Raw genomic sequence first — 21,613 nt, 5'->3', positions numbered from 1 at the left:
AGCGGTAGAGCAATGCCTTGCCGCCCTGACTCACTGGAATCATGTGGAGAGCTTTTTAAAAACAGATGCTTTGACCTTCCCTCAAAGATTCTGATTTAATATGTCAGAAATGAAAACAAATAAGACTCTAAGGTGAAATTGATGTCTAGATAAGAAAACTATTGCATTAAAGTCACCCTCATCATTATACTGCTAATTGTTTCTGTACATTTAATCATCCAAATAGCTTAAAGCAGAAATTTCCAAATACTGGTGGAGAACTAGCTACATCAATACACACAGACATTTGGGCCCTATCACTAAAGGTGTTGATACCCTGGATCTGTGCTTATATCCAGGCTTCTGTATTTTCTAAATAATAAAAGAAGACAGATATATAATTGGGTTGTAAAAATATTGGAGGAATGGACTAATGTTCCCTTTAATTATTTGTATATTCCTTTACAGTACTATTCAGATACATACATGTAAATATTTGATAAACATTAAGGACCAGTTGGCCATGATATGCCTTATAGATTACTTTGGAAGATTCTGGCCAATTAAAGTCATATTGTAAATAGTAGTTGAGTGACTGCTATGTTTAGATTTTTAGACACTCCAATACTATTCAGTAGTATAGTTTAGTGTTTCATACATTGGTGCATTTTATCTAGCTGTTTTATTTTAGATAATAGCTTACTGATCACACGAAAAATTTAGAACGACTAGATTCTTTTTCCTCATATTATTCTGATAAATCTTGTTATATTCTAGTATAGAGAGTTATTTCTTGCAGAATGGGATTGTCAGAATGTGGCTTTAACAAATTTTTTCTTCCTTTTCTTTAGTGTTATTCCTCTTTTAAGAGAGTCTGTTGGAATATTAATGCAGAGAACTCCTCCAGTGTTGGAAAGTACTCTGCCTCAGTGCTATCAGAGGGTAAGTTTCAAAGCTTCCAAACCATTAGGTTTTATGTTGTTTCCAAGCTGTTAGGGTTTTTAACTTTTACAAATATGGGTAGCATATGTGTATAATTTAGTATTTCTTCCAAGATTGAATGCTAACCATGAATGCCATTTATACAAACCAAAATAAAATCATTGGAAAATATTGAACTTTACTAAAGGAAATGTGGTAGAAATTGTCCTCATTTAAATTTGAGCAGTTCTTTTAAAATACAGATACGAATAGCAAATGATATTAGCATTTATCCAACATATTTTTTGAGCCCCTACTTTGTGCCAGATATTCTAATAAGGTACTAAGGTTATAAAGGTAAGCAAGACAGACAGCGTGTCTGTGCTCAGAGTTTACAGTCTAGTGGGGAAGAACAGGCACTAAACAATAAATTGATAAATAAAAAAATATCCATGATAGTTATTATAATAGAAATTTAAAAAGTGATGTGGTAGACATGGATGGTTAGCTTAGATTCACTAAGGAAGTCATATTCTAGGAAACTGAAACCTTGATGACAAGAAGGAGCAGCCTTATGAAAATCCTGGAGAAGAGTGTTTCAGGCAAAGGAACGCTTTGTGCAAATGCAGAAGTTCTACGGCTGGAACTAATTTAGACTTGTGAAGACCAGAAGAAAAGGCCACTGTGGCTAAAGCATAATCAATAAAGGGACGAGTGGCTGGAAAGGCTGGAGAGAATAGTAGGGGCCAGATCATACAGAGATTTGGGTCTTATTAGAGGTTTAGATTTAATTTAAATCCATGGGAAGTATTAGAAAGTTTTTAGGCAGGAAGCATGTCCTAAAACTTATGTTTTTAAAAGATTATTCTGCTTGCTACTGGTGAACAAATTCTAGAGAGAATGAAAGCAAAGAAAACCAGTTATGAGGCTCTTGTCATCTAAGTGGGGAGAAATGGTGGCTAGGACTACCGAGGGAGCAGTGAAGATGGAGGTAAGGACACATCCGGGATAAATTCTTGGAGATGGATTATCTTAGTGGAGGGGAGAAAAAGTGTTGACTCTCAACTGGGTAGATGCCGGTACCATTTGTTAAGATTAAGGTTGTGTTGATGCAGATTTGAGGATGGAAAATCCCCCCAAATCGAGTTCTATTCTGGATATGTTAAAACTGAAATGTCTTCTGTACTCTGAGGGGAAATGTCGGTGAAGTAGTTGGGTATGCAAATCTGGTGTTTTTGCGAAAGATTAGGACTAGGAAGAGTTTTGAGTTATCAATCTATGAATAATATTTAAAATACTGGGATTCTGTGAGATTCCCTTGGGAGAATTAAGCTCTTTCCTTTTTAGCTTACTTTCAGCTACAGGTTTGCACACAGGTGATGGAAGGCCAGGAAAGGGAGTAGTTAGGAAGGGAGCTGGAAAACCAGAAGAGCTTAGTGTCTCAGAGCTGAAGAAGGAAGCAGTGATCCACTTTCTGTGGGGCAAGCAAGGCAGGAACAGAGAAGTGATCATTGCCTGGTATCATGAACAGTGCTAATAACTCGGATGAGACCAGTTTCAGAGCAGTTTGGACAGGAGAGCACGACTTGAGTAGATATTAAGGAGAAAATGAATTGGGGAAGTAGAGGTAGTCGCTACAGACAACTCTTTTAAGAAGTGTGGCTGTTAAAGAGAGCAGAGAAATGAGTTGACAGCCTGAGTATGGATATAGTATCAGGGGAGGGGCTGTTAGTTTTTTAAAATAGGATATTCTGGAATAGTGCTGTCCCATAGAACTTTCCCCAATAATGGAAATATTATATAATCTGCAGTGCCCAGTATGGAAATCACAAGCAAAATGTGGCTACTGAGCACCTGAAGTATGGCTAGCACAATTGATTTTTTAATGTAGTTTAATTCCTCCGTATGTAAATAGCCACATATGTCTGGTGATTTCCATATTACACAGTGCTAGAGCATGTTTGTTACTGAGAGGAACGGGCCATCCTAGAGGAAGAAATCAGTGATACGGTAGTAAAGGTGGTCGTTGGAAGAATGACGTTCTTGAGAAGATAAAAAAGGATCGAACCTTGGGTGCCTGGGTGGCTGGCCTTCTCTCCCCGCTTGTGCGCACGCACGCACTCTTTCTTTCTCTAAAGGAAGAAAAGAAAGAAAAGGATAGAACCAGAAGCACTGGGAGTAATTCAGTGTAGAGGGGAGCCAGGGGTACTGTATCCCTGGAGGGGAGGCAGGAAGTGCTGACATAGATGACGGTCCGCTGGTGGATTTGGTGGTACCGGATAAGGGATTTTTATGTACTTGTAGTTTATCATTTATAAGGCAGTGTAATCAACAGACTAGAATGCCAGAGGAGGGGCGCCTGGCTGGCTCAAGAGGTTAAGCATCTGCCTTTGGCTCAGGTCATGATCCCAGGGTCCTGGGATTAAGCCACGCATAGGCTTGTTTGCTCAGGAAGGAGCCTGCTTCTCCTTCTTGCTCTCCCTCTGCCTGCTGCTCTGCCTGCTTGTGCTCTGTCAAATAAATAAAATCTTGAAGGAAAGAAGAAAAGAAAGAAGGGAGAAAGAAAAGAGGAGAAGAGAAGAGAGAAAAGAAAAAGGAGAAGGTGTAAAAGAGGTTTTTTTTAGATAGAAAAAGTGAAGTGTTGCCCATTTGACATCTATGGTTATCATTTTAAGGTAGGGTAGTTATCATAACTGTGGAAGAGAAAGGGGCAACTTATTGAATGCTTACTATAAGGTGGTCCCTGTACTAATTGTTTTCTGTATATGGTGTCTGGTCTTCACCATATCCATACCGGCTCAGTTTTATCTTCCTTTCCATAGGTAAAATTGAGGCTTGGAGAATTTAGGTAACCCATCCAAGGTCACAAATGCTTGTGGCTGAACCAGAATTCTAATCCATATCCCTCTGACTTGGAAGCTCATGCCCTTTCTATTATACCACATTGTCAGAATAGGAAAAGCATCTATGACTCCACCTTTCCCATACTGTTTAACGTGACGAGAGTTAAAGCCAGCTGGTATAGGAACATTCCTTAGTCTTAGCTACTAGAGTACTTGCGTTCTTAGAGGTAGAAGAGATCTATTCAGTCGGTTGTTTCGTTTACAGTAGACCATCCCATGAGGATGCCATTAGAAACTTGTAGAGTGATATCAGGTTCAAGCCACTATGTCATCAGAGTCCTGAAAGAGGAAGAAAAAGTCCTCCTTGACTTCTTTTCCCAGTAAAAGCAGTTTTTAAAAAGGCCACAGTTGGTATTGTCTCAAATTTCCTACCAACTGTTTTGGAGTTTATAGAAAATAATGCCTACATTGATCAAATTCTGATAAAAAATGAATATTTTGATAGCTCTAAGTTCAACTTCTTCTTAATTAACATCCCAAATAGGTTACTTAAAATCATGGGGCGCCTGGGCGGCTCAGTCATTGAGTGTCTGCCTTCGGCTCAGGGCACAGTCCCAGGGTCCCGGGATCGAGCCCCGCATCGGGCTCCCTGCTCCGCTGGGAGCCTGCTTCTTCCTCTCCTCCCCCGGCTTGTGTTCCCTCTCTCGCTGGCTGTCTCTCTCTCTGTCAAATAAATAAATAAAATCTTAAACAAAAAAATCAGAGAATCTCAGAATTGAAAAGGATCTTGTGTTTTTGATAATAGGCATTCTAACAGGTGTGAGGTGGTTTTCATTGTGGTTTTGATTTGCATTTCCCTGATGATTAGTGAGTTGAGCACGTTTCACTGTTGGCCATCTGTATGTCTTATCTGGAAAAATGTCTGTTCCCATCCTCTGTCCATTTTTTAATCAGATAGTTTGGCTTTTTGCTATTGAGTTGTATGAGTTCCTTTTATATTTTGGATATTAACCTCTACCTTTTCAATTTTTTTTTAACCTTTTCAAATTTTTTTTAACCTTTTCAATTTTTAATGGTCCTGTCACGTTTTCTATTTTTTTCTCATGTCATTTTCTTTTTTTTATTATGACATTTTCTATATTTCCAGAACCTTATCCATTTTGTCTAGGTTTTCAAAATTGTGTTTTTATTTTGTGTGTGTGTATGTGTATATATTACACACACACACACACACACACACACACACAAACACGGAGTTTACTAAGCACTTACTTGGGCCAGGCACTGTTTTAGATGCTAAGGAGACAAAACATTAAAAAAAAAAAAAATTCCCTGCCCTTTTGAACTTAAGTTCTGCTGAAGAAACAGGCAATAAAAAATTTGAATAATATAAATGAATAATGCACTGTATGATATTATGCTCCAAAAAGTAAAACACAGAAATGTGAAAGTGCAAACATTATTATTTTACATAGAGTAACAGGAGACCGAGAGTACAGGAGTTTTACAGTGCTTACTGAGAAGATGACATCCGAGTAAAAACCCAAACAGAATGGGCCAAGTAGCAATCGGGGAGGAAGGTACACTTCAGGGAGAGAGAGTGGCAAGTACCCCGTGGCAGGAGCGCGCTGGACTTCAGCCAACGGTGAGGAGGCTGGTTTAGCTGAGGAAGAGAGAGCAAGGGGACATCTAGTAGGAGAGGAGGTGATCATAACAAGCCGGCCACGTGACGTGGGCCCGTGTAAGTCATTGCGAAAGCTTTGTTTTTATTCAGAGTAAGGTGGGACGCCATCGGAGGATTTGAAACAGGCAAGTGGCAGCATCTGACCTGAAGTAAAAGGCTGGCACTTGGGATACTGTGATGAGAATAGATGGAAATGGTGCAAACACGAAATAGACCAGTTGTTATCATATATTATCACACTCTTACTGTTAGAATCATCCAGACTAGAGATAATGCTGTCTTCAGCTAGGCTGATAGCAGTAGAGATGTTTGGAGAGTTTGGATTCCCTTAGTGGCAATACTTGGTGTATTCACAGGCTACACATTCATATAGTATTCCCTTTTATGGTTTTTAAATTCTGTTATTTGTAGTTGTTCTTTTTCATTCTGTTTTTGCTTTTTTTTTTTTTTTTTAAACCTCCATCAGAGTTTGTCTTGCCAGTGGTTGTCAGCCTTAGGCTATGGAAACCTTAAGGAGCCGTTGGAAAAACTGAGAGACGTCCTTCTCTTTTTTGTTGTCACATGATTCAGAGAAGAGTATATGTTGGTATTTAGCTCCGTTGGGATGCAAAGTGTCCTTTAGTTTCTGACACAGGGAAGAAGTGTCCTGTCCAAAATATGCCCCCTTTGAGAAACGCTGACTTCTCGACCTCAGTAATCTTTCAAAGAACTAGTCTTTTGATACTATGAATTCTAATAGTTTCTAAGTCTCTGGACCATTGATTTCTGTCCTGTATTTCCTTCCTTCCTATTTCTTTGAGTTTACTCTTGTTGTTCTTCTAGTTTCTAAACGCAAATGAGTTTATACTTGTTTTCTTTTTTTTTTTTTTTTTTTAAGATTTTATTTATTTGACAGAGATAGAGACAGCCAGCGAGAGAGGGAACACAGGCAGGGGGAGTGGGAGAGGAAGAAGCAGGCTCATAGCAGAGGAGCCTGATGTGGGGCTCAATCCCAGATCGCCGGGATCACGCCCTGAGCCGAAGGCAGACGCTTAACCGCTGTGCCACCCAGGCGCCCCTATACTTGTTTTCTGATCAATGTACTTGAAGTGTAAATTACTGTTTGGTGGTCTCTCAGCTGTGCCCTACAAATTTTGGCACGTGATCATTCACATTTCCCAAACACCTGTCATGGCACGTAAGGAGTACTCAATAAGTACTTGTTAATTAACTCACGTAATCTCCGACCCCTCCTTTGAACTAGAGAATAGAATCCATGTTACTGATATGTTGCATAATAATAGTATTAAATTAATAATCTAAATAGCAGTTTACTGAACTGCATAATAATAATAATAATAAAAGAGCATACATATTAAATAAGGGGGTCCTTGTATTTGATTACGATGTTAATATCTGCCCTTTCTGTTTCAGGTGCAGCAGTTGCAAGGAGTTTATAGTTTACAAGAACAGCACTTCTGGACCTTATGTTCTGATGTTTATGTTGGGACCTTGAAATTAGTAGTAGCCCCTGATGCTGATGCCAGGTGGATTTTAAGCCAAACACATAATATTTTTACTCAGGTATGACTTTTTCATTAACTTAAGGATCTTTGAATTTATCTTATTTACTAGTTTAAAAAATATTTACTACTTAACATGTTAAATATATATATATATATGTAAATATATGTATATACACACACCCAATACTATGAGGAAAGGATTTTTTTCAACCATACAACCAAAATTGGGAGCTCTTATTTTAGTTAATACTCTTAAGAAAGGTAGTCCTGTTCTCTCATTATACAGATTTGAATTCCTTTAGATTCTCCTTTACCGTATACTCCTTATAAGACATGTTAAATGCTGTTTAAAGCCAAGAACTAAAATAGCATTTGGAATAAGAGTAATGCCTTGTCAGTGGCTTTAGCTAAGAGTAGACTATGTTAACATTTTTGTGTGATAGCAAAGCCATAGTTCTGTGTGATTTAAAAGCTTAATATGCTGTCGTATTTGGAATCATAAATCAGTCAGTGTGTGCCTGCAGCCGAATCATTTCACTGGATGCTTGTGCTGTCTTGAGTTGATATAGTCATATGACTGATAATCACCGTAAAAGTGATATATGTTATTCTGTATCTGTTGGGAGAGTAAGAACATCATGTCAGGAACATCTAAGTAGAGAGTAAGAGAATACAGACACTTTTTTCATTCTAGCTTGCTGGAAATATTTGGCAAAAAATCTAGATGTCGACACTGCTGCCAAAACTATCTAACACATAGATCTGATGAGGAACTGTTTCCATGCCTTCAAAATGTGTGCTTAAGAACTGGCATGTGCCTCCTGCTGTGACGCAGTGAGAGTGTGTGGTACTTTTGCCGGAAATGGTTAACGTGAATCTAATCACTAGCAAACCACCAGACAAACCCAGCTTATAGAAACTTCTACAAGACTGTTAGCCTAGATTCTCACCAAGTGTCAGTGTCACTGACACACAGTGGGGGGGTGATGCTAGATTAGAGGAGACTTCACAATTAAATGCAATGTGTTATCTTTGATTGAATCTTAGACTGGAAGAAAAAAAAAGCACAGAGGAAATTATTGGGTAACTGGGAAATTTGAATATGGACTGCATAATAGCTCATAATAATTGTGTAGGTGTTAGATTTCTTGGGTGCAACAATGGATTATGGTTATCGAAGAATGTTCCCATTCTTAGCAGATCCATGGTGAAGGATTTAGTGGCAAAGGATCAGGATGTCTAATTTTCAAATGTTTCAACAGAAATAAAAAGATTATAAATAAATATACTTAATAGAGAAATAAAGCAAATGTGGCAAAATATTAGCAATTGGTGAATACAGGTGATTTTATTTTTTCAAAATAAAGTTGAAAACCAAAAACTTCGGAGGTTCCTCACTGCCACCAGGATAAAACCCAAACTTTCTAGCATGGCCCCATTAACTTTTTCAAGCCTCCCGCTGTTCATTCCCATATACTTCATACCCGTCTACACTGTTTAGTTTTCTGTGCAGGACAAAGCTCGTACCCTAACATAAAGGTCCAGTTCAGTTGTTACTTTCGCTTTGAAGCCTAAAGACCCCTCTGAGCTGCACAACTTTACCTTGTGATATACATATTTATCTACAGGTTTCTTCCAAACATCCTGATTTTGCATTCTCAGTGCTTAGAAAAATGTACATGTATAATAAATTTGTTGAATAAACAAATTCTTATAACTGATTTGACCAACACCATCTTTACATAAGTGTGCTAAGTATGGAAAAATATGATTGGGTTCTCATTGGTCTTTTTAACCACAGCATAAAAAGATGGTAATGATATATAGAAGTAGACAGAGACAGACAGACAGACAGACACACACACACACACAGGGAAAGAAGGAGAGAAAAAGGACTAGAGGGAGAGAAACAGATACATCGTATCTTCAGACATGAACAACAGAACATAATATGCAGTTTAAATTCAGGATCTTAGCATAAACTAATGATCCCTCTTCTCTAATAATGAGAAATGTATGGTTATGTTCCTTTGGGAATAAGTAATGAAATAATTTTATGTGTAGGCAACAGCAAGACTTAACTCTACTACGAAACAGTATGCTGGTACCACGTACTCCAGAATTTTAAGAACTAGGTCTCTTCTTTCGCGGGCACCCCAAGTCTGTATGACTTTCCTGTCATAATGAGGCATGCAAGCCCTTCACAGTATGTCTGAATCCTTCTCACATCGCTACAACAGGAGGTGTTTTAGAGGCAAAAGGAGAATGTGGCTGCAGTAACCTTGCTTTTTCACTGTCATTCTAGATCATTGTTCTCTCCTTTACCCTTGTCTCCTAGTTAGACTGCGTCCTTCCACCCTCCTGTGTTAGCTTCTGTTGACCTCCAGGACAGGCCGCAGTACTCTCCGAAGACTTGGGCACTTAGTCGCGGTTTTCCCTCTGAAAAGGAACGCCGTTTCTAGGTGTAGAAGCGCGCCAGCAGCTGTGCCCGCGCTTAGGAGTCGCTGAGGTTGTATCTGAAGTAGTTGGAGGAGGCTTCTTCTGGCGACCGTAGACACCTTGGCTTTTAAAATGGCTGAAGTTGAAAGTTTATTCAGAGGCTTCTTTGGTTTTGGAAACTGTATTTGGGGTTTGAAATTTTTAAGCTCTGAAAAATATTTTCAGCCTTTTCATCAGCCAAGGTCAAGCCCACTCTATTTCATTCCTTGCAGAGCCGGACCTTGCAGTGAAGATAGTTCCACACATTTTTTCCAGAGGGGAGCCGGAATCACCCTACTCATGACTTTCATTTCATACTTTTAATGATTTTAAAGTAGCTTAGTGATCATTGTTTTAGTTCCGACATATGCAGAATTGAAGACTAAAAGAAGGATTTCCTCAGTAGTAAGTTACACTTTTGGTTTCATGACATTTTCAGGCGTCTTTCTTATAACTGATTTTTTAAAAAGATTTTATGTATTTATCTGACACAGAGAGAGAGAGAGAGCACAAGCAGGGGGAACGAACAGCAGGCAGAGGGAGAAGCAGGCTCCCTGCTGAGCAAGGAGCCCAATGCGGGGCTCGATCCCAGGACCCTAGGATCATGACCTGAGCCAAAGACAGATGCTTAACCAACTGAGCCACCCAGACGCCTCTTATAACTGATCTGAAATCAAAATTTAAGTGATAATTTTTACTTTAAAAATTTGTTCTTGTTAAAATATCTATGAAGACGACTTTAAACTGAAAACATCAGCTTCATGACTATTTTAGGACTATATAATAGGCATGTCCGTTTTATTCTCATTTTCCATGGTATCAGTCTTTAACGGCCAGCTAAAGCTGTGCATGAATAGAGTAAAATAAGTGAATTGGTGAACTTAGGTTCCTTAGGGATTATTAGGTAAGGGATAATCCAATTTTTACACTACAAGGTTTTCTGTTGGCATAGAAAAAGTTCTTTCTCCCATTCTCCCCTGCACTAACTTTTTAAAAATGAATTATCATTTGGGAATTGATGAAATAAAAAACTTATTTTTTATATTTAGTGTATGAACAAGAAGATTAAGATGGCAATTTAACATTTTATGTATCTTTTAAACTTGCTGATATCATCTGTTAATTTTTTTTAATATACTGTTTTGTTAGAAATAATGTTTGAAGAAAAATCTAGAATATGCTTGTTTCGTTGCCCTCTTCAGTTCCACAAAGCATAGAAGACAAGCCTAAAACATGCTTTCTACTCCTTGATAGAATGTCTTTTTTTTTTTTTTAAGATTTTATTTATTTATTTGACAGAGAAAGTGAAAGAGCACAAGCAGGGAGAGCAGTAGAAGGAGAGGGAGAAGCAGGCTCCCCGCTGAGCAGGGAGCCCAATGGGGGCTCGATCCCAGGACTCTGGGATCATGACCTGAGCCAAAGGCAGATGCTTAAGCCACCCAAACGCCCCCCTGATAGAACTTCTGTCTTGATTTCTTTCATCTTTTGTCCTCTCCTGCCTATTTCTGTTATGCATGTTAAGTCCTGAACCCCCAGCTTCCTGCTTTTGCCTTTTTGTGCTCTAGCCTCTAGCCTCAAAATAGAAGTTCACACTGATAGCCAGGAAGGAACCAGAAATCCTCCTCACATGCCCAAATGGGAGCTCACCAAGTTTCAGGAACCTCCCCAGCCCTCCATGCTCCTGATCCCTTTCTGCCTGACCGCTGACCCCGCCCAGCCTCCTGTCTGCCGGAGGGTAAGGGCCCCGAGTGGGAGAAGCTACTTCCGCCTCTCCAGGGCGCTAACTAGTCTTCCACCCTTTCTGTTTGTTTACCTGTCTGTAGATTTTCATCTGTCATAAGTGCCAATTCTGCTTGCCAACTCTGCAACTCCCCTTAGCCAGCTTTCCATTTTCTTCATCGTATGTGCTTGATGCCCACCAGAACCTAACCTCGGAGGGGGTTGGAGTAAACAGCCATGGGATGGGAGGCCAACAGGTCCCTAGGTTCGTAGTTTTTAATTAATCCACAAGGGTTAAGCCCTCACTGGTTGGTTGGTGGAGGGCAGGAACAGCAGCGGCAACGGCGGCTGGGCCTTCAATGAGCCCACCACGCGCCAGGCACTGTGACAGCTGCTGGACGCGTCACTCCAGCCTCCTTCGAAACAGGTGCTGTTAACGCGCAATTTATAGAAAAAGGAACCCGGGCCCCAAGTTACTGCTCATGACTTATAATTTCGTCATATTCACTCACTGTTTCACTAATTCTGAGATAATTTAGGTTTCACATGGAAGGCTAAAGCAGTTTTCAAGACCTCATTTTAAAAGGATAAAGATTAATGTTCTATGTCAAAAACTAAAGTAGGAAGTTCCTGTGGAATTGGTAGAGAATACAGACAAACCAATAATTTTCTATAGCCATATTCCTGTGTGTGTTTCTTTTTTTCTTTTCTTTTCTTTCTTTCTCTTTCTTTTCCTTTTTTTTTTTTTTTTAATTCCTGCTCTGTTTTCCTTTCCATAACAATGAATATGAACAATGAGGCTATTCTAGTCTATGGCACCAGATTAACACTGATTTTCTTAGGAGTGCATGTGTTAAAAGTAAGTCTTACCGACTGAAAAAAGTGTTGACTGGATTATGGTTTACATGACTCTCATGACATAAGACACAATGAATGTTATATGGTTTTCACTTGTTAAAGACAAGGGTTTTAAAGACCAGTCTCCGATTGCTGGTGCCATCCTAGTGGTAGAATGTTCGATGCAACTGAGCCCTGCTTTGCTCTGCTAGAGGATTTGTCTTGTCTTTATGGTGTGGATAAACTGTAGAGAAAACCTAGTTTGCATTCAGGGAGTAGGTGGCTCACTATAGGATTCTTTGGAAATTCTTCTTTTCTCTCTACTTTGAAGGAAGCTGAGAAAGAAACATGGGAAGCTGGAAGACTTGAAGCTGTCCCCCTCAGGACAGCTGGATGAAGCAAAATGACTTTTTCTGTTAGACTGAGCTTTTATGTAAAGCTGTAGCCCCTCAGGGGAAAGTTATAAGCTTGAGTAATTAACTCATGATTATGCAAAGATCAGTTTATCCAGCCTCTTTGTTTTTCCTCTTTTTTATTGCCTTGGGCTAAGCTCATTTCTTATTACCATCTTCTCTGTATTAGGGCTGCGGCTGAGGGAAGTGGCAGGGTAGTAATAGGGGCCCAACTTACTTCGACCATTTTACTTTCATTAACAATTTTGTTAAAAGAGAAAAGGAATTAAGCCAATTTACTTGGGCAGTTGTTTTTATCTCAAGATTAGATATACAAAGATTTTCCAGAAGAGTTCCTTAGTCATTTCAGAGACTGTGTGGGTTGAGTACATCAGATATATTTACAATGAATCAATAATTTATTTTAATAGCCTTTTATAGCATATGAAATCCTTTCTCATATATTCACATATAATCCTTACAGTGGTACCTGAGATGTAACAAGGGCTTATTAAATACTTGTCAAATATTGGATAAACATATAACAATTTTGTGAGATAAGTAGACTTGGTATTTATCAATGCTTTTAAAGTAAGAAAAAACTGAGGTTTGGTTTTAAATCTTAGCTCAAAATCACGCAGATATTAAGATCTTTTTTCTGCCATAAGCCTCTTTAAGGAAAGGCTGCTATTAAATGTAGTTTCCATAAATTTGAATAACAAATAACAATTTTGAATTACAGAGCTTTAACTTGACCACAGCAAGGATGTTTTAATTTAATATTATTATTATTATTATTATTATTATTATTATTATTATTAATGAGGCAAGAAAGCTAAAACCTTTTCTGTGCTGGTAAGCTTCTAGGGTCTACCCAGCTTTTTATCCCATTTGAGTAGTTGTGCTGCTCTCACACATTCATTAGTGCTGTGCAGAACCCGCCGATTTGAATGCCAGGAAAAGAAGCCATGCTAGAAATTACATTAAGAAGGTAGTGCTAAAAGATTTTTATCCCGCACTCTGTTTTTTTTCCCTTTCCATTAATATTCTAATTTCCCTAACATTTCATGGTACTGACCAGAAAATGCTTATTATAAGTACTGTATGCTTTAATTTTAAAAAGTTATTTTTATTTGAAAGAAGGAATTTAATAGAATTTCTGTTCATCCAATAAGCATTTATTGATCACATCCTATGTGCCAGGCACTATTTGAGGTACTAGGAATCAGCAATGGAAAAAAAAAGACGAAATCCTTGTTTTGTAAAGATTACATTATAAGGGGTGAGCAACAGTGAACACAGCAATGTAAAATGGTCAGGTTCTGGGATCGGGCTACTTTGAAAGTAAGGCAAACAGGTTTTCTTAATGGGTTGGGTGTGAGAAAGAAAGGTCTTTTAAGTTGTAACATCGAGGATGGCATTGAGCTGTAGAAGATACAAGATCAGAGGCTTGAGGGGAGGAAGTAGTGTTGTTTTAATACTTGTCAGCCGTCCCGGTAGATGGTAGGCAGGTTCCAGTGGGGGATACGGGTGTGGGAGGTGTGAGCGTGTAGATGGTACTAAATGTCTGGGTGCTAGATGAGATCAGCTAGGGAACAAATGAAGAAAAAGGAGGAATCTGATGACTGAGCCTTTAGGTATTTCAGTGCTTAGTGCTCAAAGGTAGGAGGAAGAACCACCAAAGGAGATTGAGGAAGACTGATAATTGAGGTAAAGGTCACCAGTGAGTATTCTCTGAAAGCCCAGCGAGAGAAAGTGTTTCAGTAGGTAAGAGGGCGCACCTTTGTTGTCGCCGTTTAGACTAAATGCTAAGAGGACTGACAGGTGAGCACTGGTCTGAGCAACTTGGAGGTGACCCTGACGAACAGCTTTGCGAAGTGGTGGGTGGCAAAAGTTCAGCTGAAGTGCATTCAAGAGAGAAAAGAGAAAAGGAATTGTAGACAGCAAATACACAACACTTGATAATATAGGAGAGCTGGGAGCAATTTTGAGAGCAGTTCTTGAATAGCAAGTTCATATCCAAAAGTGAAAAGAGGTGTTAGAATGTAATTAAATAACCAGCAGATGGTCATACTTAAGTATTTAGTCATCGTCTGTCACAGGAAGATTGAGACTGGATGGATTTATGATTTTAGTAGCCATTTTAGGCAAGCACTGTGCTGTTCTCTAGCAGAGTAACAGTAGATGGGTAACCTCATTGTTCCAGATTTCACTTGGACACGGTTTGTAATCAATAGTATGGCTTTCTTCTATAGAGGTAAATGGAGGATCTTTTTGCAATTATGAATATACTTCTTTCTAAGATAAAATTACTGGCCCTTTCTGAAAAGAATGGCGAATTATTTTCCAGAGGCAGAAAAGAAAAATAATGCTTTCCTTTTTCCAAAAAAATGAGAATTTTTTTTTTCTATTACTTTTCTGAAATACATAGTCTGCTACTGGTTTGATTTTTTGATTTTTTTTTTTTTTTTAACTTTTTAGGCTGGAGTGAGACAGCTCTATGTACAGATTGACTTCGCGGCCATGTAATGAATGAAAAGAAATTGTCCTTTTTGGGGGACCTAATATTTCCGGTACTGTACAATCCAAAACGTCGTACCTAGCTTTTTAAAACAGAAAAGTCGTCACTACAACTCCCCAGTGCCAAGTAGACCGGGTAGCATCAGCAGTTGTGCTCTGCCAGGAGCTCACAGCTAAGGGAGCAGAATTAAGAGGATCTCTCCTGGACTTTTGGGCTTGTCTCTTGTGCTCTTCCCTCCAAACCATTTTGATTTCTGATGTTTGTAGTTTTGTCCCAGGATGTTATTTTTTGTTTACTTTTTTTTTTTTTCCATTTCAAAAATGCCCTTACTCCCAGTTGTCATCCTAGCCAGTACGAATTCAAATTCTGGGCTTCCGGTCACCTGGAAAGTCTTCACTGAAGCTGCTGGAAACCACTGCTTTCATTTCCACAAAACTAGTGTTATTAAAAAAAAAAAAAAAGAAAGAAATGGATATCGTTTTATATGTAATGTCACAATGGTTGACATTCTTCAGTATAATCATATGTTTGTAAAATTGTTTGTACCTTGCAAACTTATGAACCAAACCATATTGGGTTTTCAAAGTGCCTTTGTATCAGAAAATGTATTTGCCAGCATAAAAATGTACCATCAAAGGTCATGCATATGGTTTTTTTAATGGATGATTCTATAATCTGTACAAAGTAAGACTCTCGTAAGTGATGTATACAGATTGTCTACTTCCACATAGGTTTAAATATATGAAAAATTTCCTCTTACTGCTCTAGCTCATCAAAACATTAAAAGGTGTTATTTTGCTTTTTAAGTCAAATTCAATTATCACATTATTCTGTGGACTGTGTTTTCAAAACTTTGCAAATGCATCTGTTATGTAGACGATTGTTTTGACTTACTGAAAACATCTGCTAAATCCCAAATTTCTCTGAAAGCTACTGTGTCTCTGAAAACTTCCCTATGTGTTTCCTTGCTGTTTTTATGGGTTTTATTTTATTTTTATTTTTTTTAGAGCAGTAGAAGGGAGGAGGGAGGGGCTGAGGGAGGAGGATAGAGAGAATCTTAAGCAGGCTCCACGCCCAGCCTGGAGCCCGACACTAGGCTCGATCTCACAACCCTGAGCCGAAATCAAGAGTCCGATGCTTAACCCACTGAGCCACCCAGGCGCCCCTGTGGATTTTATTAATGAAAGGCAATGTAGAGGGATGGCAGAAATGGTTGTGACAGCATTTCTTTGCTTTTTCATTCTTCAAATTCCAAGTCATACAATTTGTTTTTCTGTGCAAGCATTGCACAGATACAGTTGCTTTCAGAAATCGTAAAAGCATTTAATTGAGTTTGAACTATTGAAGATACAGATCAATTGTGATAAACAGGTATCTTAGTTAATAAATAAGTTGATTTCTAGGCTTTTGTGTATTTGAAAAATAAAATTGTGATTTGAGATGACAAGTGCTTCAACACTCAAATATTCTCTGTGTTTTTGAAGAAATGTTGATCTGGATAGACATTTACCCATTGTTCTTCATTTTATCACAATGTATGTTCCCTCTTAACTTTAAAAAACCGAAAATTCTTCGGGGGAAAAAACTCTGCAGGATGGAAATGATTGTTTAGAATGTAGACCAATAGTAAGCACTTTTTCACTGACGGGGCAGAAATTGCTGTTGATTTTGTCTGAGTTTTAGAGTATCTTTCTCCCTTTCTGATCTACAATTTATGAGCTAAAGCGTATTACGAAACTGGACTACTTTCTTTATGCTTTCCTAAACTGCTGCAGATTGCTATGAGCTGTTGACGGTCTCCTTTTTGCAGATTAAGCAGTACTTTCAAAACATTTTTACTTACTGCCAAGCAGTTCTAAAGCTAAGAATTCCTGCAGTAGAATGTGTTTAACTGAAATAGTTGTTGAGAAGTTTTAGGAGGGAAAGTATTAAAGGAAATGTCATGATAACGGACTGCTTTTTCATTAAAAGTATGAGTGGCCATTTGGAAGTTTGCATCCACTACCAAGCCTGATAGAAGCCTGGGATATTCTGTGGGTTTTGGCATATTGTGGAAAATGCCAGATCTAGGTGAAGGCGGGAATTTTGGATGTGTGCCTTTAAAAGCTAATGTTATATGTAATTGTACTAATTGTTCACATAGAGAGACAGTGTTTGCACTGGACTGTAGACTTGACCAGTGTGTTTTGAAGGTGCAGTTCTGCCTTTCGTCAGGCCCTCCATTCCAAGTGATTTTTTTGTCAAAATATTCATCATTTTAACTATACTCTCAATACACAAGTGCATGCATATGTGTTTTTTCTTTGATAAGGCATCAAGCGTACAGATTATTAGACTGATATGGAACTCTAATTTTGCACCTGTTTCAAGAGATTTCCAGCTCATATCATTTGGCAGGTTGGCATTAATATTTATGCTCTAATTAAATGTCCTTAAACCTGTGTGTGCAGCAGTGACAAATCAGTGTGAGAAAAAGCAATTTTGTTCTCATTCTAACAAATATTCTGTCTCACCTGTGTTTTGGCACAGATCTATTGCTAAAGTAGATAATTTCACTGAGAAACACTACCTGATTGTTGTAATAGATTTGAGATATCTCTATGGTTAATTTGGGGGGTGGGGGGTGGGCAGTGAGTCTCTGAGTATAACTTTGCTAGTACTTTAAAAATCAAAATATTCTCTGGAGAACAAATTTGTTTTGCTCTGGGAAAGTTTACCTTGCTAAGTAAACTTCCCCAAACAGAAATATACCTATATTCGTTTCATGTTTTAAAATCTAGGTTGTATTACTCAAAGGGCTTACCGCATGTGTGACTTTATTCTGCTGCCTCCCTGTGCGCTTTTGTGAAGGACAGTGTGTAGTTTGTCACTCTGTATTCCTCTTTTGGTCACCCGGCTCTCTCCTGCTGAGGCTAAGGAAGCAGCGGCAGATGTTAGTGGCATCGGGACTGCCCATGTCCGAATGCTTCTGCGTTCTTCAAAGCCTACGTGTATCCACCAGGAACCCAAATACTGTGACTTGTGCACCTTTGTAAAGCAGCCCAATCAGTGACTCCACATGCAGTTGATCAGAGTTCTATGGTGTTTTTACCTACTATGGAATAATCAATTTTATAAAGATTATTAATATGGGAGCATCCTCAGATAATGCTGGGATTTAAGAACAAAAATATTTCATTGCTTAACATAGAATTTTACATCTAAGGGACTGTCCTTAAAAGCAGTCTCGTTCTACCTCTCATTTTACAGATGAGAAAATTGAAGCCCAGAAATGCTGTCATTTACTCAAGGTCACAAAGATAATTAGTGGCAAAGCCAAGACTTAGAATCCAGGTCTTCTGACTCCAAGTCAAGTTCTTTCTCCTCTACTGTGCTGCCTCTCCAGTGTAATATTTGCCTTTCTATAAATGTGATGAAAAAGCATTTGTAAATAAAGGAAAGCTGACCTCCATTTTTGGTACATTAAGGCACTTTATAAATGGAGTTTTATTGTCTTATTTTTCATAAGTAATTATGAGGTTTAGAATATTATTTCCATACTTCCATTATGAGGTTTAGAATATTCTTTATGGAAAATATGATTTTTGTACTCTTTTACTTTTTTACTCTTATGAAACCGGTTCCTGATTTTTAAAATATGATGACATCTGTGCTTTGGATACTTTTAACTTGCGAATGAATTTTTCTGTTAATTGCCCAAAGCTAAATCCAATTTGAGGATTGCTTAGTTTCTTTACTTTGTTTATATTCTGTGAGCTGGTACTTTTTAGAAACCAGGCTAATTCGCACAGGTCATGTCATTTCGGTATTGGTACTTTAGTTTTCACTTACTGGGGAGCTTTTTGGATTTTTAACATTCTCGGAGCCACACAAAATTGAGCATTAAATGAAATATAAAATAAAACAAGTCTTTTCATTCAATAGGGTGAAATTTTGAACTCTTACCAGAACCCCAAAAATTAAATTGCTTACTCTCAAATAAAAGCATTACCTTGTTAAAGTTTTTTCTTTCTGTCACCATCTTCAAAACAAATTATTTTCCAGTTCACAAGAACTTTGGCAAAAAAAAAAAAATTTTTTTTGAAGAACGCTCATTAAAAGTTTTATTAATTGAAGATTGTTTCAAGACATGACCCACCAGAAGCCTTAGTGACCCAGATCTCTACCATTGAGATAGACTTACCTGCAGTGAAAAATTACCCAAAGAAGGATCTGCAGAGAAGTATAGGTACATTTAAAGGCCAAAAGGATGTGAGTGTTTTTGATGAGGGCATCTTTGGTTGTGTTTTTAACTATTTCCCAACTACAAATTATACAGAAAGGGTGGGATTCAACCTTTATTAAGTATTTCTGTGTCTTTGTGTGGCCTTTTCCATGTCGTCACATTTGAAATCCTCACATTTCAATAAAGAAAGAAATTTTGCATGCTTTTATGATTGACAGAGCATTTTCAAGTTCCCTCCCTGGGGGAAGGAATTCGTAAGCGTATTTTGCAGATAAGGTAGCTGTTGTGGGAGAATTTAAATGACTGGCCGGAGGGATAGCCAGTGGTAACGCACAGGGACCTTACACCCTGTGCTGCTTCTGGTGACTACTCTGTTTTCCGTGTATCATTCTACAGTGGTTTAAAGATCCAAGAAGTTGTAGCAGATTTGAACAGACTCTCCAATAAAATCAGGGAACAATTACCATGACAAAATTGATTATGGGGTGCAGTTATTACATATACATTGCTTAAACTCATTCTTTCATTCACTGCTCTTATGCTTATTTCCTACCTTTGCCATTGAATTTAAACTGTGCAGACCAAAAAGAATAATCAGAATTCCTGTAAGTATTTTTAAAACCTTTAAAACAAAATTTATTGATGCTCAGAGTAAACTGCTTAAAAAAGGGACTGACTCAGAAGACAGTTCTTGCCAGTGTGAGTAAAGAGAAACCGAATTCATCCTAAGAGAGGTTAACATAATTGATGAGGGAACTATATCCCAAGAAGTACAAATAATTTGTGCTGCTTGAGAGGGATCTGAGGACGTACAACATTACATTTTATAGACACCTTTTCAAGGAAGAAATCTATTTCATAATTAGTAGCAATCTATGCTTAATAATAGTATTGAACTTTGAACTCTTCCCATGGCTTTGAAAATTTAGTATTTGCAATTGTGATGATGTTGGAAAGTTTGTAAAAAAGAAGGTGTTTGTCTCATCATCTATCCCATTATCCCCAAACTTAGTATGAACTTACATGTACAGGCTGAGTAAATGTTTGGTTAACTAGTGAGTAAATATTGTAGGTAGTGGGAGATACAAAACCAAGGGTTGGAGACAGATAGAACCAGTAATTTATTATTACGGAAGACACCTCAGTTTTTCTTTGGCATTTTTGCACAAATAAGTGACTTTGTATCCACTTTGGCCATTTTTTTCAAGGAGCCCTGTGAGCTGCTTCTCGATTTTAATCCAGGAACAATAGACATAAAGCGATATTATCCATATTGTTGGATAGAAATGTGGCAGAACTGGGACTGTGGAAGCTGGGTCACATGAATTTTTACATTATGTATTGCCAAATGAGAAACCACATTGCCTCCTTGGTTTCTGTGGAAAATTGCCATATTCATATTATTTTAAGGATCTGTGTATAACATACCTTGTTTCGTTTATCTCCAGATGTATTGTTATCCAAAACTTTTTCAGTGGTGTATCCTGAAGGTGCTTCTATAAAAACAAATACTACATGTATTCATTTGGTGATTTAAATATTCCTAGAATAGTATCTTTTTTTCTCTTTTTTCCCTCTAAATACCAAATTTTAGTAGAGCCTCTTATTTCTTATTTTTCATCTCTTTTAATTGCTGCTGCCACAGTAAAATTTCCCCTTTTTACTAGTGGAAAAAAAAAAAAGCTTTATTTTGAATTTTAGTATTTGAATTTGTTTATGTACCACATATCATGTGTTGGTTAGGCTCAATGAAGATTCTGTTTTGAACTAGATGTATCCTGTCAAGAGTCTGCCAAGTAATCCCATTGCTTCCTCTAATAGCAAAAATTCAGTGATATTTCTTCCCAAGCGATATTTTGCCCCAACACTTGTTTGATCAATAAACAGAATGGATCTTTTATATCGGAAATACTGTGAATTAAAGATTGCCAAATCCCTTCTCAGTATATTCGAAACACCCCTACAACACTTTACCTCCCTGTCTTTAATGGTTTCTAAACACATGGCCAAGTTTGAATTTGGGTTTGATTCCTTTGGTGAAGATTATGGCATCAAAACATTTCTAAACAAACATTTGAGTACAAGGCTAGATTGGGATGTCAAATTCAAAGACTATGGGTAATTTGGTTTGAATGTGCTAAAGTGAGCAATTATGATTTGCCTAAATATAATACAACTCCATCATGTATATTTCATTTTTTTCTACTTGAAGACATTCGTGTATATATTTTAACTTCAGATGTATTTAAAAAGAATAAACAATTGTATCAACATTCTTCCAATAAAATTTGTTTCAAAATCCTCACCTGAATTGTGTCTATCAGCTTGATAAATTGAAAGGAACATTGTGAACCTAACAATTACTGGAATCCGTGCTAGAAGACTTACGGAATGAAAGGGAAAGAATTGTGTTCGGGACCAGAAAACTGGGAAAACTCACCAGAGGGAGGAGATGCTAGGAGATTGGAAGGGTCTTAAAATGTGAAGGTCCTCCTTGTGGTTCTTATCC

General features: G+C 37.9%; 1 protein-coding gene across 1 annotated transcript in view; it reads left to right on the top strand.

The window, feature by feature from the left end:
- Positions 1 to 21,409, top strand: part of SLC30A7 (solute carrier family 30 member 7) — an 86,606-nt gene extending 65,197 nt beyond the window's left edge. Inside the window, exons 9-11 of the mRNA XM_026497508.4 lie at positions 831 to 921; positions 6,841 to 6,990; positions 14,840 to 21,409. Of these exons, the coding sequence (XP_026353293.1) occupies positions 831 to 921; positions 6,841 to 6,990; positions 14,840 to 14,887 (289 nt within the window). The 3' untranslated portion in view covers positions 14,888 to 21,409. The remainder of the gene's footprint in view (positions 1 to 830; positions 922 to 6,840; positions 6,991 to 14,839) is intronic.
- The last annotated feature ends 204 nt before the right edge of the window (positions 21,410 to 21,613 follow it).

Source organism: Ursus arctos, unplaced genomic scaffold (genome assembly GCF_023065955.2).
Source record: "Ursus arctos isolate Adak ecotype North America unplaced genomic scaffold, UrsArc2.0 scaffold_12, whole genome shotgun sequence".
NCBI lineage: Eukaryota > Metazoa > Chordata > Mammalia > Carnivora > Ursidae > Ursus > Ursus arctos.
Note: the sequence above shows the minus strand (reverse complement) of the source record. Positions and strands in the feature narration are given on the sequence as shown.